Raw genomic sequence first — 12,447 nt, 5'->3', positions numbered from 1 at the left:
TTATGCCAGAAGAAAATGGAGTAACATATTTTAGATATCCAAAGAAAATGTAAGCCAATGATAAGCCAATGATTTTTTACCTAGAGAAACTGACCTTGAAGTATAAAAGGCACAGACAAACTGTTAACATGTAAGAAATCAGGAAACGTTGTTCCCATGAGTTCCTGAGGAATCTACTAGAGAACAAGCTTCAGAAAAATTACTAGAGAGAGATTGACAGAGGACTAATAGTGAACATGAAACATACAGATCTGAGAACTATGACTAAATAAGGGTTATAAGAGAGTGTAGCATGCCCTGGCTGTATCGTCACTCAATGTAAATTAGTTCAACTATTTTTTAAAGTGGGGGAAGAATGGGAAGAGATATGCAGAAAGAAATTTTAATTCTCAGGAATAGTGAAATGATAATATTGCTATTTTAAGACTGCTATGTGTATAATGTGGAATAAAGGAAATGAGTATAGGTTATTCTGATTCTGTCCTCTTCTGTGTCCTTGAAAACCAGGAAGATACGGAAGAATATGGATGTAAAATAGAAGAGTTTAAGTAAAACACCTTGTGCTGAATTTGAGTTAAATTTTTCTTAAAAAAAAATTATATTCTAGCTCTATCAACTGAAGAGGCCTAGAAATAATGACCAGCCAAGTCAGTGAACATCTCCACCCCCTGACTGTCTTGAAATTCCTTTTCCCACTAGAAGAAACCAGGGCTTCTTAGAGAAATGTCTGATTCCAGATTTAGGACAGGGAATGTATAGATGAGCCTGGACCATCTTTTCATACCAGATAGCAAGCAAGCTATCAAAGACTACTAGATGTCAAAAAGATTCAAGAGTCAATTTGAAGATGTTCCACTGACCAAAGATGACACAATTTTAACCTTAAAAGAGATAATTGTAATTGATTAAAATCAAATAAATATATTTAAATCTATGGGTTCCTGTTGATATTTTAAAAAAACTTAGTTACCTTTGGAAGATTTTATTTATTATCTTGAAAACTAGTAAGCATATATCCAGGCTTTCTTTTACCAACTGTATCACATATGAATTGGGTAATAAAATAGTAGGAAACAGAGGCAGAGAGAGAGAGAGAAAGAAACAGAAGCAGAGAGAGAGTGAGAGAGAAGGAGAGGCAAGGAAGCGGGGAGAGAGAGAGAGGATCCATGGATAAGAGGATTGTTTCTTTTTATAAAGTATTCCAGCAAAAGAAAATAAAGGATAGAATATCACTATATTGCAACACTCAGTAAATTAATGCACCTAGGAATTAATAACAGCTCCTAACACACCACCTTCTGTAGTGTTGCCAAAGGGACCAAACGTGGTTTGATCTGACCTCTGAATCCAGCTGCCAGTTTGCAGAACATACAGAGGACAGGCCAATGTGTAGAGCTGCACTATAAGTGTACAGTCGATCAAATCCATATTGTGGGAGAAATTGCAGGTCAAATGCCCAGGTTCTAAAACATTAATTCTGGGAGTGGGGGAGGGAGAAGGAGAATAGAGGAAAAACCTGTAGAAAAAAGGAGACTTTTTAAAAATATGAAAAAGTGGTCCAGTTGTTAAGACCCCGCGCTTCCATGGCAGGGGGCACGGGTTAGATCCCTGGTTGGGGAACTGAGATCCTGCGTGCTGCGTGGCACGACCAAAAAATAAAAAAATACAAACTAAGTAAATAAAAATACAAAAAGAAATTAATAAGTAAGAGTAAGTGTCTAGGGATGCACACGTGGCTGATAAAACTATAAAGAAATGCAAGGAAGTGATTACTGTAAAAGTCAGGATAATGGTTACCCTGCCTGGGGGAAGGTTTTGAGATTGGAAAGGGACACGTGGAAGGGCTTCCAGTGTGGCAGGCAAAGTTATTTTTCTTGGCCTGGATGGTGGTTATAAGTAGACTTTCCTTATAATAACTTACTAAACTATACATTTGTTCTTGTGTGGCTTTCTGTATCAATATTTTATTTTACAATAAAAGGGTTTAAAAAGTTATGCAAAGGCTTTTGCTTCTAAGTAGAATGCAATAAGTAGTGACAGCCATCATTCCCACTGCAACAACTAGGAAAAAATGACAAAGTACAAATATCATATTTTTAAAATCATCAGAGACATGTAGAAGTAACAAGGACTAGATGAGCTAAGAGTCCACTGAAGAAAGAGCCCATCTTATGTGAGCTGAGATCATCAGCTATTTTCTTCCCAAAAACATTTGCCAAGTTTTAACATGGGTTGAATACTGGACTTGGTCTAGGCAGAGGGGTTCTCCTGGAGGAGGATAAATCAGGGGAACTTTTGACAATCACGGAGGCTGGCATGACAGATTGGATTCTGGAACATACTTTTGTTTTTCCCAGTGGGACATTTGCTGAGTGCTGGGACAGCACAGGAGAGTAGTGGACCAGGTTAAGTGAAATCTCATGCAATCTTACAGTGCTTAGAAGATAAAGTCCTACTATAGGGAGGGGCCTGCAACAAATACAAGACATCTCATCCTTGAGACATTTAAAAACAACAGTGGACTGAGTCTAACTAAAGCTCAGTTCCTTTTTTTAAAAAATATTTTTATTGGAGTATAGTTGATTTACAATGTTCTGTTAGTTTCAGATGTGCAGCAAAGTGAATCTTTATACATATACATCTATCCACTCTTTTTTAGATTCTTTTCCATAGGCCATTACACAGTATTGAATAGAGTTCCCTGTGCTATACAGTAGGTCCTTATTAGTTATCTGTTTTATATATAGTAGTGTGTATATGTCAATCCCAATCTCCCAATTTATCCCTCCCCCCAACTTCCCCCTGGTAACCATAGGTTTATTTTTTTCTTATTGGTGTAAAATTGCTTTACAATGTTGTGTTAGTTTCTGCTGTACAATGAAGTGAATCAGCTATGTGTATACCTATATTCCCTCCCTCTTGGATCTCCCTCCCACCCCCTCCCCCCATCCCACCCATCTAGGTCGTCACAGAGCACCGAGCTGAGCTCCCTGTGCTATACAGCAGGTTCCCACTAGCTATCTGTTTTACACATGGTAATGTATTTATATGAAACCTAATCTCCCAATTCATCCCACCCTCCCCTTCCCGTGCTGTGTCCACATGTCCGTTCTCTATGTCTACATCTCTATTCCTGCCCTACAAATAGGTTCATCTGTACCATCTTTCTAGATTCCACATATATGCATTTATATACGATACTTGTTTTTCTCTTTCTGCCTTACTTCACTCTGTATGACAGACTCTAGGTCCATCCACATCTCTACAAATGACCCACTTTCATTCCTTTTTGTGGCTGAGTAATATTCCATTGTACATATGTACCACATCTTTATCCATTCTTCTATCGTTGGACATTTAGGTTGTTTCCATGTCCTGGCTACTGTAAATACTGCTGCAGTGAATACTGGGGTACATGTGTCCTTTTGACTTATGGTTTTCACAGGGTATATGCCCAGTAGCAGGATTGCTGGGTCATATAGTAGTTCTATTTTTAGTTTTTTTAAGGAACCTCCATACTGTGTTCTCCATAGTGGCTGTATCAATTTACATTCCCACCAACAGTGCAAAAGATTTCCCTTTTCTCTACATCCTCTCCAGCATTTATTGTGTGTAGATATTTTGATGGTGGCCATTCTGATGGTGTGAGGTGATACTTCATTGTAGTTTTGATTTGCATTTCTCTAATAATTAGTGATGTTGAGCATCTTTTCATGTGCCTCTTGGCTGTCTGTATGTCTTCTTTGGAGAAATGTCTATTTAGGTCTTCTGCCCATTTTTTTTTTTTCTTTGCAGTACGCGGGCCTCTCACCATTGTGGCCTCTCCCACTGCGGAGCACAGGCTCCAGACGTGCAGGCTCAGCGGCCATGGCTCATGGGCCTAGCCGCTCTGCGGCATGTGGGATCTTCCCAGACGGGGGCACGAACCCGTGTCCTCTGCATCGGCAGGCAGACTCTCAACCACTGCGCCACCAGGGAAGCCCCTTCTGCCCATTTTTTGATTGGGTTGTTTGTCTTTTTAATAGTGAGCTGCATGAGCTGTTTATACATTTTGGAGATTAATCCTTTGTCCATTGATTCATTTGCAAGTATTTTCTCCCATTCAGAGGGCTGTCTTTTCGTCTTGTTTGTAGTTTCCTTTGCTTTGCAAAAGCTTTTAATTTTCATTAGGTCCCATTTGTTTATTTTTGTTTTTATTTCCATTACTCTAGGAGGTGGATCAAAAAAGATCTTGCTGTGATTTATGTCAGAGTGTTCTTCCTATGTTTTCCTCTAAGAGTTTTATAGTGTCTGGTCTTACATTTGGATCTCTAATCCATTTTGAGTTTATTTTTGTGTTTGGTGTTAGGGAGTGTTCTAACTTCATTCTTTTACATGTAGCTGTCCAGTTTTCCCAGCACCACTTATTAAAGAGGCTGTCTTTTCTCCATTGTACGTTCTTGCCTCCTTTGTCATAAATTAGGTGACCATATGTGCGTGGGTTTATCTCTGGGCTTTCTATCCTGAACCATTGATCTATATTTCTGTTTTTGTGTCAGTACTATACTATCTTGATTACTGTAGCTTTGTAGTATAGTTTGAAGTTGGGGAGCCTGATTCCTCCAGCTCCATTTTTCTTTATCAAGATTGCTTTGGCTATTCAGGATCTTTTGTGTTTCTGTACACATTATAAAATTTTTTGTTCTAGTTCTGTGAAGAATGCCATTGGTAGTTTGATAGGGATTGCACTGAATCTGGAGATTGCTTTGGGTAGTATAGTTGTTTTCACCATATTGGTTCTTCCATCCAAGAATATGGTATATTTCTCCATCTGTTTACGTCATCTTTGATTTCTTTCATCAGTGTTTTATAGTTTTCTGAGTACAAGTCTTTTGCCTCCTTAAGCAGGTTTATTACTAGGTATTTTATTCTTTTTTTTGCAATGGTAAATGGGAGTGTTTCCTTAATTTCTCTTTCTGATTTTTCATTGTTAGTGTATAGGAATGGCAGAGATTTCTGTGCATTAATTTTGTATCCTGCAACCTTACCAAATTCATTGAACTCCAGTAGTTTTCTGGTGGCTTCTTTAGGATTTTCTATGTATAGTACCATGTTATCTGCAAACAGTGACAGTTTTGCTTCTTTTTTTGCAATTTATATTCCTTTTATTTCTTTTTCTTCTCTGATTGCCATGGCTAGGACTTCTAAAACTATGTTGAATAAGAGTGGCGAGAGTGGACATCCTTGTCTTGTTCCTGATCTTAGTGGAAATGCTTTCAGTTTTTCACCATTGAGTATGATGTTTTCTGTGGGTTTGTCATATACAGCCTTTATCATATTGAGGTAGGTTCCCTCTATTCCCATTTTCTGGAGAGTTTTTATCATAAATGGGTGTAGAATTTTGTCAAAAGCTTTTTCTGCATCTATTGAGGTGATCATATGGTTTTTATTCCTTAATTTGTTAATATGGTGTATCACATTGATTGATTTGCGTATATTGAAGAATCCTTGCATTCCTGGGATAAATCCCACTTGGCCATGGTATATGATCCTTTTAATGTGTTGTTGGATTCTGTTTGCTAGTATTTTGTTCAGGATTTTTGCATCTATGTTCATCAGTGATATTGGTCTGTTATTTTCTTTTTTTGTAGTATCTTTGTCTGGTTTTGGTATCAGGGTGATGGTGGCTTCATAGAACGAATTTGGGAGTACTCCCCCCTCTGCAATTTTTCGGAAGAGTTTGAGAAGGATCGGTGTTATCTCTTCTCTAAATGTTGGATAGAATGCGCCTGTGAAGCCGTATGGTCCTGGACTTCTGTTTGTTGGAAACTTTTTAATTACAGTTTCAATTTCATTACTTGTGATACGTCTGTTTATATTTTCTAGTTCTTCCTGGTTCAGTCTTAGAAAATTGTACTTTTCCAAGAATTTGTCCATTTCTTCATGGTTATCCATTTTATTGGCATATAGTCATTTGTAGTAGTCTCTTATAATCCTTTGTATTTCTGTGGTGTCAGTTGTGATTTCTCCTTTTTCATTTCTAATTTTATTTATTTGAGTCCTCTCCCTGTTTTTTTCTTGATGAGTCTGGCTAAAGGTTTATCAATTTTGTTTATCTTCTCAAAGAACAAACTTTTAGTTTTATTGATCTTTGCTATTTTACTTGTTTCTATTTCGTTTATTTCTGTTAGAAAGAATTAAAAAATAAAAATAGAGATGAAACAACAACCAGAAGGTAAAACAGAACCACAATAGTAAAAAGGAGGAAAAAAAAAGCGGAAAAGGCCTTGACTCTGGGGGGCGGGGTTTAGGTGGTGGGTGGGGCCTATGCTTAGGTCCCACAGGGCTGGATAAGGCCCTAGGAGGGTGGGGGCTTAGGCTCAGTGCAGCAGCAGGGGCCCAGGAGTGCCTCTGGCTTTGGAGGGTGGAGGACCAGGTCTAGGACCCCAGCAGGCTCCCTGGGCCCGAGAGGGCAGGGGAAACTCTAGGCGAGTTCCCCCCGATCCTCCAATCCCTGGAGGGCCCCGCCCCATTGGCCTCTCTTCTTCTTCCCCCCCTCCTCCCTCCTATGCCCCTAGGACCCACAGATCCAGAGGGGGCCCCAGAAGGCAGGGGACCAGACCAGGAAGCCCAACAGGCTTTCCGGGGGCAAGTGGGCAGGGGAAACGCCCTCTGTGCCTCCCCGATTCTCCAATCAAAGAGGGCTTCGGGGCTTCCCTGGTGGTGCAGTGGTTAAGAATCCGCCTGCCAATGCAGGGGACATGGGTTCAAGCCCTGGTCCAGGAAGATCCCACACACTGTGAAGCAGCTAAGCCCATGCGGCACAACTACTGAGTCTGCACTCTAGTGCCTGCGAGCCAGAACTACTGAGCTCGTGTGCCGCAACTACTGAAGCCCGTGAGCCTAGAGCTCATGCTCCGCAACAAGAGAAGCCACTGCAATAAGAAGCCCATGCACTGCAACAAAGGATAGCCGCAGCTCGCCGCAACTAGAGAAAGAAAGCCTGCGTGCAGCAATGAAGACCCAACACAGCCAAAAATAAGTTAATTAATTAATTTAAAAAAAAAAAAAGAAGGCTCCACCCTGTCCTCCTCTCCTTTTCTCCTCCTGCCTCCCTCCTACGCCCCTAGGACCAGCATGGACCAGAGGGGGCCTCAGAGGGCAGAGGACCTGGCCCAGGAACCCTGCAGGCTTCCCGGGGCCTGATTGGGCAGGGGAAACGCTAGACTTGCTCCCCCTGATCTCCAAGCCCCCCAAGCGTTCCTCCAGGTATGGGAACCCCTTCCCCCTCCCAGCCACCCCTCAGGGGCGCCGGTCCTGTCTGGCCTCCACTTCTCATCCCCCCTTACTCCCGCCACGTCCTACCCGGCCTCTCAGGGGTTCCTCCCATCTCCTTGGGCATCGAGGTCCCCTACCAGTGTCCGGCCAGTGCCCTAGTTGTGGGGAGGCGCGAACTCCATGTCCTCCCCTGCCGCCATCTTGACTCTGCCCCATAAGTTTATTTTCTACATCTGTAACTCTATTTCTGTTTTGTAGATAAGTCCATATGTAGCCTTTTTTTAGATTCCACATATAGGCGATATCATATTTGTCTTTCTCTGTCTGACTTACTTCCATCAGTATGACAGTCTCCAGGTCCATCCATGTTGCTACAAATGGCATTATTTTGTTCTTTTTTATGGCTGAGTAATATTCCATTGTATATATGTACCACATCTGCTTTATCCATTCATCTATCATTGGACATTTAGGTTGTTTCCATGTCCTGGCTATTGTAAATAGTGCTGCAATGAACATTGGGGTGCATGAACCATTTTGAATTATGGTTTTCTCCAGATATATGCCCAGGACTGGGATTGCTGGATCATATGGTAGCTCTATTTTTAGTTTTTTAAGGAACCTCTATACTTTCTCCATAGTGGCTGTACCAGTTTACATTCCCATCAACAGTGTAGGAGGGTTCCCTTTTCTCCACACCCTCTCCAGCATTTATTGTTGTAATTTTTTGATGATGGCTATTCTGATGGTGTGAGGTGATACCTTATTGTAGTTTTGATTTGCATTTCTCTAATAATTAGTGATGTTGAGCATCTTTTCATGTGCCTCTTGGCCATCTGTATGTCTTCTTTGAAGAAATGTCTATTTAGATCTTTCGTCCATTTTTTGGTTGGGTTGTTCGTTTATTTGATATTGAGCTGCATGAGCTGTTTGTGTATTTTGGATATTTTCTCCCATGCTGAGGGTTGTCTTTTCGTTTTGTTTATAGTTTCCTGTGCAAAAGCTTTGAAGTTTAATTAGGTCCCATTTGTTTATTTTTGTTTTTATTTTCATTACTCTAGGAGGTGGATCGAAAAAGATCTTGCTGCGATTTATGTCAGAGAGTGTTCTGCCTAGGTCTTCCTCTAAGAGTTTTATAGTATCTGGCCTTACATTTAGGTCTTTAATCCATTTTGAGTTTATTTTTGTGTATGGTGTTAGGGTGTGTTCTGATTTCATTCTTTTACATGTAGCTGTCCAGTTTTCCCATCACCACTTATTGAAGAGACTGCCTTTTCTCCATTATATATTCTTGCCTCCTTTGTCATAGATTAGGTGACCACAGATGCATGGGTTTATCTCTGGACTTTCTATCCTGAACCATTGATCTATATTTCTGTTTTTGTGCCAGTACCATACTGTTTTGATTACTGTAGCTTTGTAGTATAGTTTGAAGTCAGGGAGTCTGATTCCTCTGGCTCCGTTTTTCTTTCTCAAGATTGCTTTGGCTATTCGTGGTCTTTTGTGTTTCCACACAAATTGTAAAATTTTTTGTTCTATTTCTGTGAAAAAAGCCATTGGTAATTTGATAGGGATTGCCTTAAATCTGTGGATTGTAAAGCTTAATTCCTCATTGGATTGAGGTGTTCAACATTTCACCATGTCTGCCTAATATAAGAAAGAGTGAATCCATTGTTTGGGGCATAGGTGTTGTCAACGGGGGGTATAATATCAATTTCAGTTTCTAGGATTCCATTATTTTATGATAATGCCAAGCATACAATAAAAAAATATATGAGACATATAAAGGAACAGAAAAATGTGGCCAATGAGAGAAAAAGTAGACAACAGAAGCTGACTTATAGATAATCCATATTTGGAGATGACAGAAAAAGACTTTAAAATAAGTATAATAAATACATTGAATAAAATAGAGGAAAAGATCAATGGGTAAAAAGTTGGAGAATTTTAATATAGGATTGGAATCTAAAAATAAGATGTACATTTCTACAATTGGAAAATATAGTATCTAAAATGAAGAACTCATTGAATGAGATTAAATAGACAGAGTAGAAGTAGACTGGACACAGCAGAAGACAGAGTTAGTAAACTCAAAGTCAGATTAATAGAAAATATCCAAAAAGAAGAACAGAATGTAAAGAACAGACCGTAAGGAACTCAGGGAACACAAACAGACTAAAACACATATGTAATTGGAGTCCCAGAAGGAAAATAGCAATAAGAGCAGAAGCAATATTTGAAGACAGAATATTTGGCTGAGAATTTTCTAAAAGTGATGAAAACTAAACTTTATTCAAAGTGCATGAACCTCAAGATACCTTTACTGACTAACCATAACCTTTCTCCAGGGCCTCCATTCTGCAGCACTTATATCTCTGCTTCTTTCATCTCTGTGAGTTACTACATTCCCAGAATTTGTTTGGAGGTTTTTCCTTAAGAATGTGCTATGTCTCCCCAGCTTGCTTCTTAAGAACAAGGGCTATTTTTAGTATTATTTATTTTATATCCTGTAATATTGATATGGTTTGCTATACAATACTTACTATACTAACAGAATTTTTCACCTATGTAATAAAATGCCCAGCACAATTCCAAGTGATTTTTGTCATATTTATTTCTGAACACCAATAATTTATCAATCAGGGCTCAGTTAAAAAAAACGGAAACCATATCAGCTATTTTAGTAAAGAGAATTTAACATTAAAAAATTGGCTAGGGCTTCCCTGGTGGTGCAGTGGTTGAGAGTCAACCTGCCGATGCAGGGGACACGGGTTCGTGCCCCGGTCCAGGAAGATCCCAAATGCCGTGGAGAGGCTGGGCCCGTGAGCCATGGCCGCTGAGCCTGCACATCCGGAGCCTGTGCTCCGCAACGGGAGAGGCCACAACAGTGAGTGGCCCGTGTACTGCAAAAAAAAAAAAAAAAAAAAAATTGGCTAGCACATATTGAAGGGCTGAAAAAAAAAAAAGAAACAAGGACACTGAAGTAACTGTAGGAACCCTAGGTCTGGGAAGACAAGGAAAGAGATTAGAGTTATTAGAGCCTAGAAGCTTGGAGGAGAGGTCCCATAGAACTAGGACCATCAGCACCTGAGGAGAGGGTGCCCTGAACAGCTGTGACTCACATCTCTATGGAGGGTTATCTGCCTGGCTAGTTCTGGAAGGCTGTATTTTCCGAAGATGGTTACAATACCTGACATCTCACATGCTCTTCATACAATCTGACTTTGAAACTCTTCACTGAGAGATGAGGTCTGTGTTTGCTCCCCTCGAATTTGGGCTGGCTTATCAGTATATGGTAGTAGCTCTATGTGACTTGTGAGGCTAGGTCATAAAAGGTGATACATCTTTCACTTGTAACTCTTGGGGCACTCACCTTTGAAGCCTTCAGCTGTCTGAGGTCGCCATGCTGAGAGGAAGCCCAACTAGCCTACATGGAGAGACCCTGAGGCTACATGGAGACATGCCCAGCCAGCGCCCAGCTGCTTCAGCACCTGGCTGTTCCAGCTCTAGCCACAATTTGACAGCAACCACATGAGACACCTGAGCCAGAACTTCCCCTGTGAAGCCCTTCCTAAATTCCTGATGCATGGAAACATAAGAATTAGTAAAATAATTATTGTGGAAAGTCACTGAGTTTTGGGGTGGTTTGTTACACAGCATAGATAACCAGAACACTGGTACTGTTATCTCAGGAGCTCAGAGGAGCTGCCTCACAGAGCTGTGACTGAAACCCCCAACAAGGCTAGCTTTGGAAGTGCCAGAAAAAGTCTAGAAACTGAAATTAACTGCTACTGGCAGAGTGAAAGGCCAATGTTGAGACAATATTGACAGGGTTAGCAAGCAAACATAAAGTGTCTAGTCCTTCCTTTTGGCAGAATCTAGTAGAAAGCCAGCTTGGCAAAGGAGAAATGTAGTTTTCAGAGTTCTAGCCCCAGTTCATAAGTCAGAGTACTGATAACTATGTAAAAATATGTTAGATTCTCTCTGTACATTTGACCTTAGCAAATCTATGTATCTAACATATCTTTAGCATAATTTCATACCTTATGGAAAAGGCTTCACTTAATAAAAACATGCGTGCAGTCTTTGGTTTCTCTTACCGCAGGTATGATCCGAAGGAGAACAAGTGGACTCGGGTGGCTTCTATGAGTACTAGGAGACTAGGCGTGGCTGTGGCTGTGTTAGGAGGGTTCTTATACGCTGTAGGTGGCTCTGATGGGACATCTCCACTCAACACAGGTTAGTTCCTTCCGAAGTCAGTTTAGTTTCCCCAAACCAATACATTTTTCTTAGGAGAGTCCCCTTACAAAAAGTATAAGAAGTTCATGTTATCCTATCATTTATTAAGAAAATTATTTTCCCTCTAGGAGAGTTCAACTGTTAGCTCTTCCTCAGCTCCTTCTGCAGTCATAGTCTACTAGTATATTCCCAAAGTATTTCTTTCTCCCTTCATTTCACAAGTTGCTAGGAATTTATAATGAATAAAACAACTATTTTCTTAATATTATTTCCCTCCCCCCAACCATCTTTCCTTAAAAAACAAATAAAATCCTCTGTATTATAATCTAAAAATAAATAAAAACTTATAAACTGGTTTATAGTCTAATCCTGTCATTTAAAGATAAGGAGAGATGCCACGAGTCACATAGCTAATGAGTCATATAGCCAGAACTAGAACTAGGTACCTTGACTCCAACACATGCCCTTTGCATCAACCATACCTAAAAGAAATCAGTCCCTGATGAGAATATAGTAGTATTATCCAAAGGTAGATGATTCCTTCTCAGAAGCAAAAATCAGATTGCTTATTGAAAATATGTTATCACAAAGTGAAGTAGCTATGAAGAAAACTAGAGGTGAAAGGAAATGATTGCATGGTCACTTACTGGTTTTTCTTTTCCCTGCAGTGGAGCGTTATAATCCTCAGGAAAACAGATGGCACACCATAGCCCCTATGGGGACCCGGAGGAAACACCTAGGCTGTGCAGTGTATCAGGATATGATCTATGCCGTAGGAGGTAGAGATGACACTACAGAGCTTAGCAGTGCTGAGAGATACAACCCCAGAACCAACCAGTGGTCTCCAGTGGTGGCTATGACATCCCGCCGTAGTGGAGTAAGTGCCCGGCTACTGAAAACTTTGAAAAGCAAAAGCACCAAGAGAGGGCTGTGCAGAAGGAGAAGTCTGAT

General features: G+C 40.4%; 2 protein-coding genes across 8 annotated transcripts in view; one reads left to right on the top strand and one right to left on the bottom strand.

Annotated features, from left to right (window-relative positions):
• CENPL (centromere protein L) overlaps positions 1 to 12,447 on the bottom strand; it is a 104,937-nt gene that overhangs the window by 48,344 nt on the left and 44,146 nt on the right. For 4 of the 5 annotated variants that reach the window (XM_089910968.1, XM_089910970.1, XM_022565232.3 and 1 more), the window contains one exon: positions 1 to 12,447. This exon is cut by the window's left edge and continues 48,344 nt beyond it. The gene's annotated coding sequence lies outside the window, so the exon portion shown is untranslated. The other variant, XM_089910980.1, reaches the window with a different exon arrangement.
• Positions 1 to 12,447, top strand: part of KLHL20 (kelch like family member 20) — a 78,490-nt gene that overhangs the window by 61,223 nt on the left and 4,820 nt on the right. For all 3 annotated transcript variants that reach the window (XM_022565225.2, XM_089910921.1, XM_022565227.3), the window contains 2 exons: positions 11,363 to 11,496; positions 12,165 to 12,373. In XM_022565225.2, the coding sequence (XP_022420933.1) occupies positions 11,363 to 11,496; positions 12,165 to 12,373 (343 nt within the window). The remainder of the gene's footprint in view (positions 1 to 11,362; positions 11,497 to 12,164; positions 12,374 to 12,447) is intronic.

This window comes from Delphinapterus leucas, chromosome 1 (assembly GCF_059928025.1).
Source record: "Delphinapterus leucas isolate spDelLeu-1000000601 "Yukka" chromosome 1, BTC_Dleu_Yukka2, whole genome shotgun sequence".
NCBI classification, from domain to species: domain Eukaryota; kingdom Metazoa; phylum Chordata; class Mammalia; order Artiodactyla; family Monodontidae; genus Delphinapterus; species Delphinapterus leucas.
The sequence above is the reverse complement of the archived record's forward strand: the minus strand, read 5'-3'. Positions and strand labels throughout refer to the sequence as shown.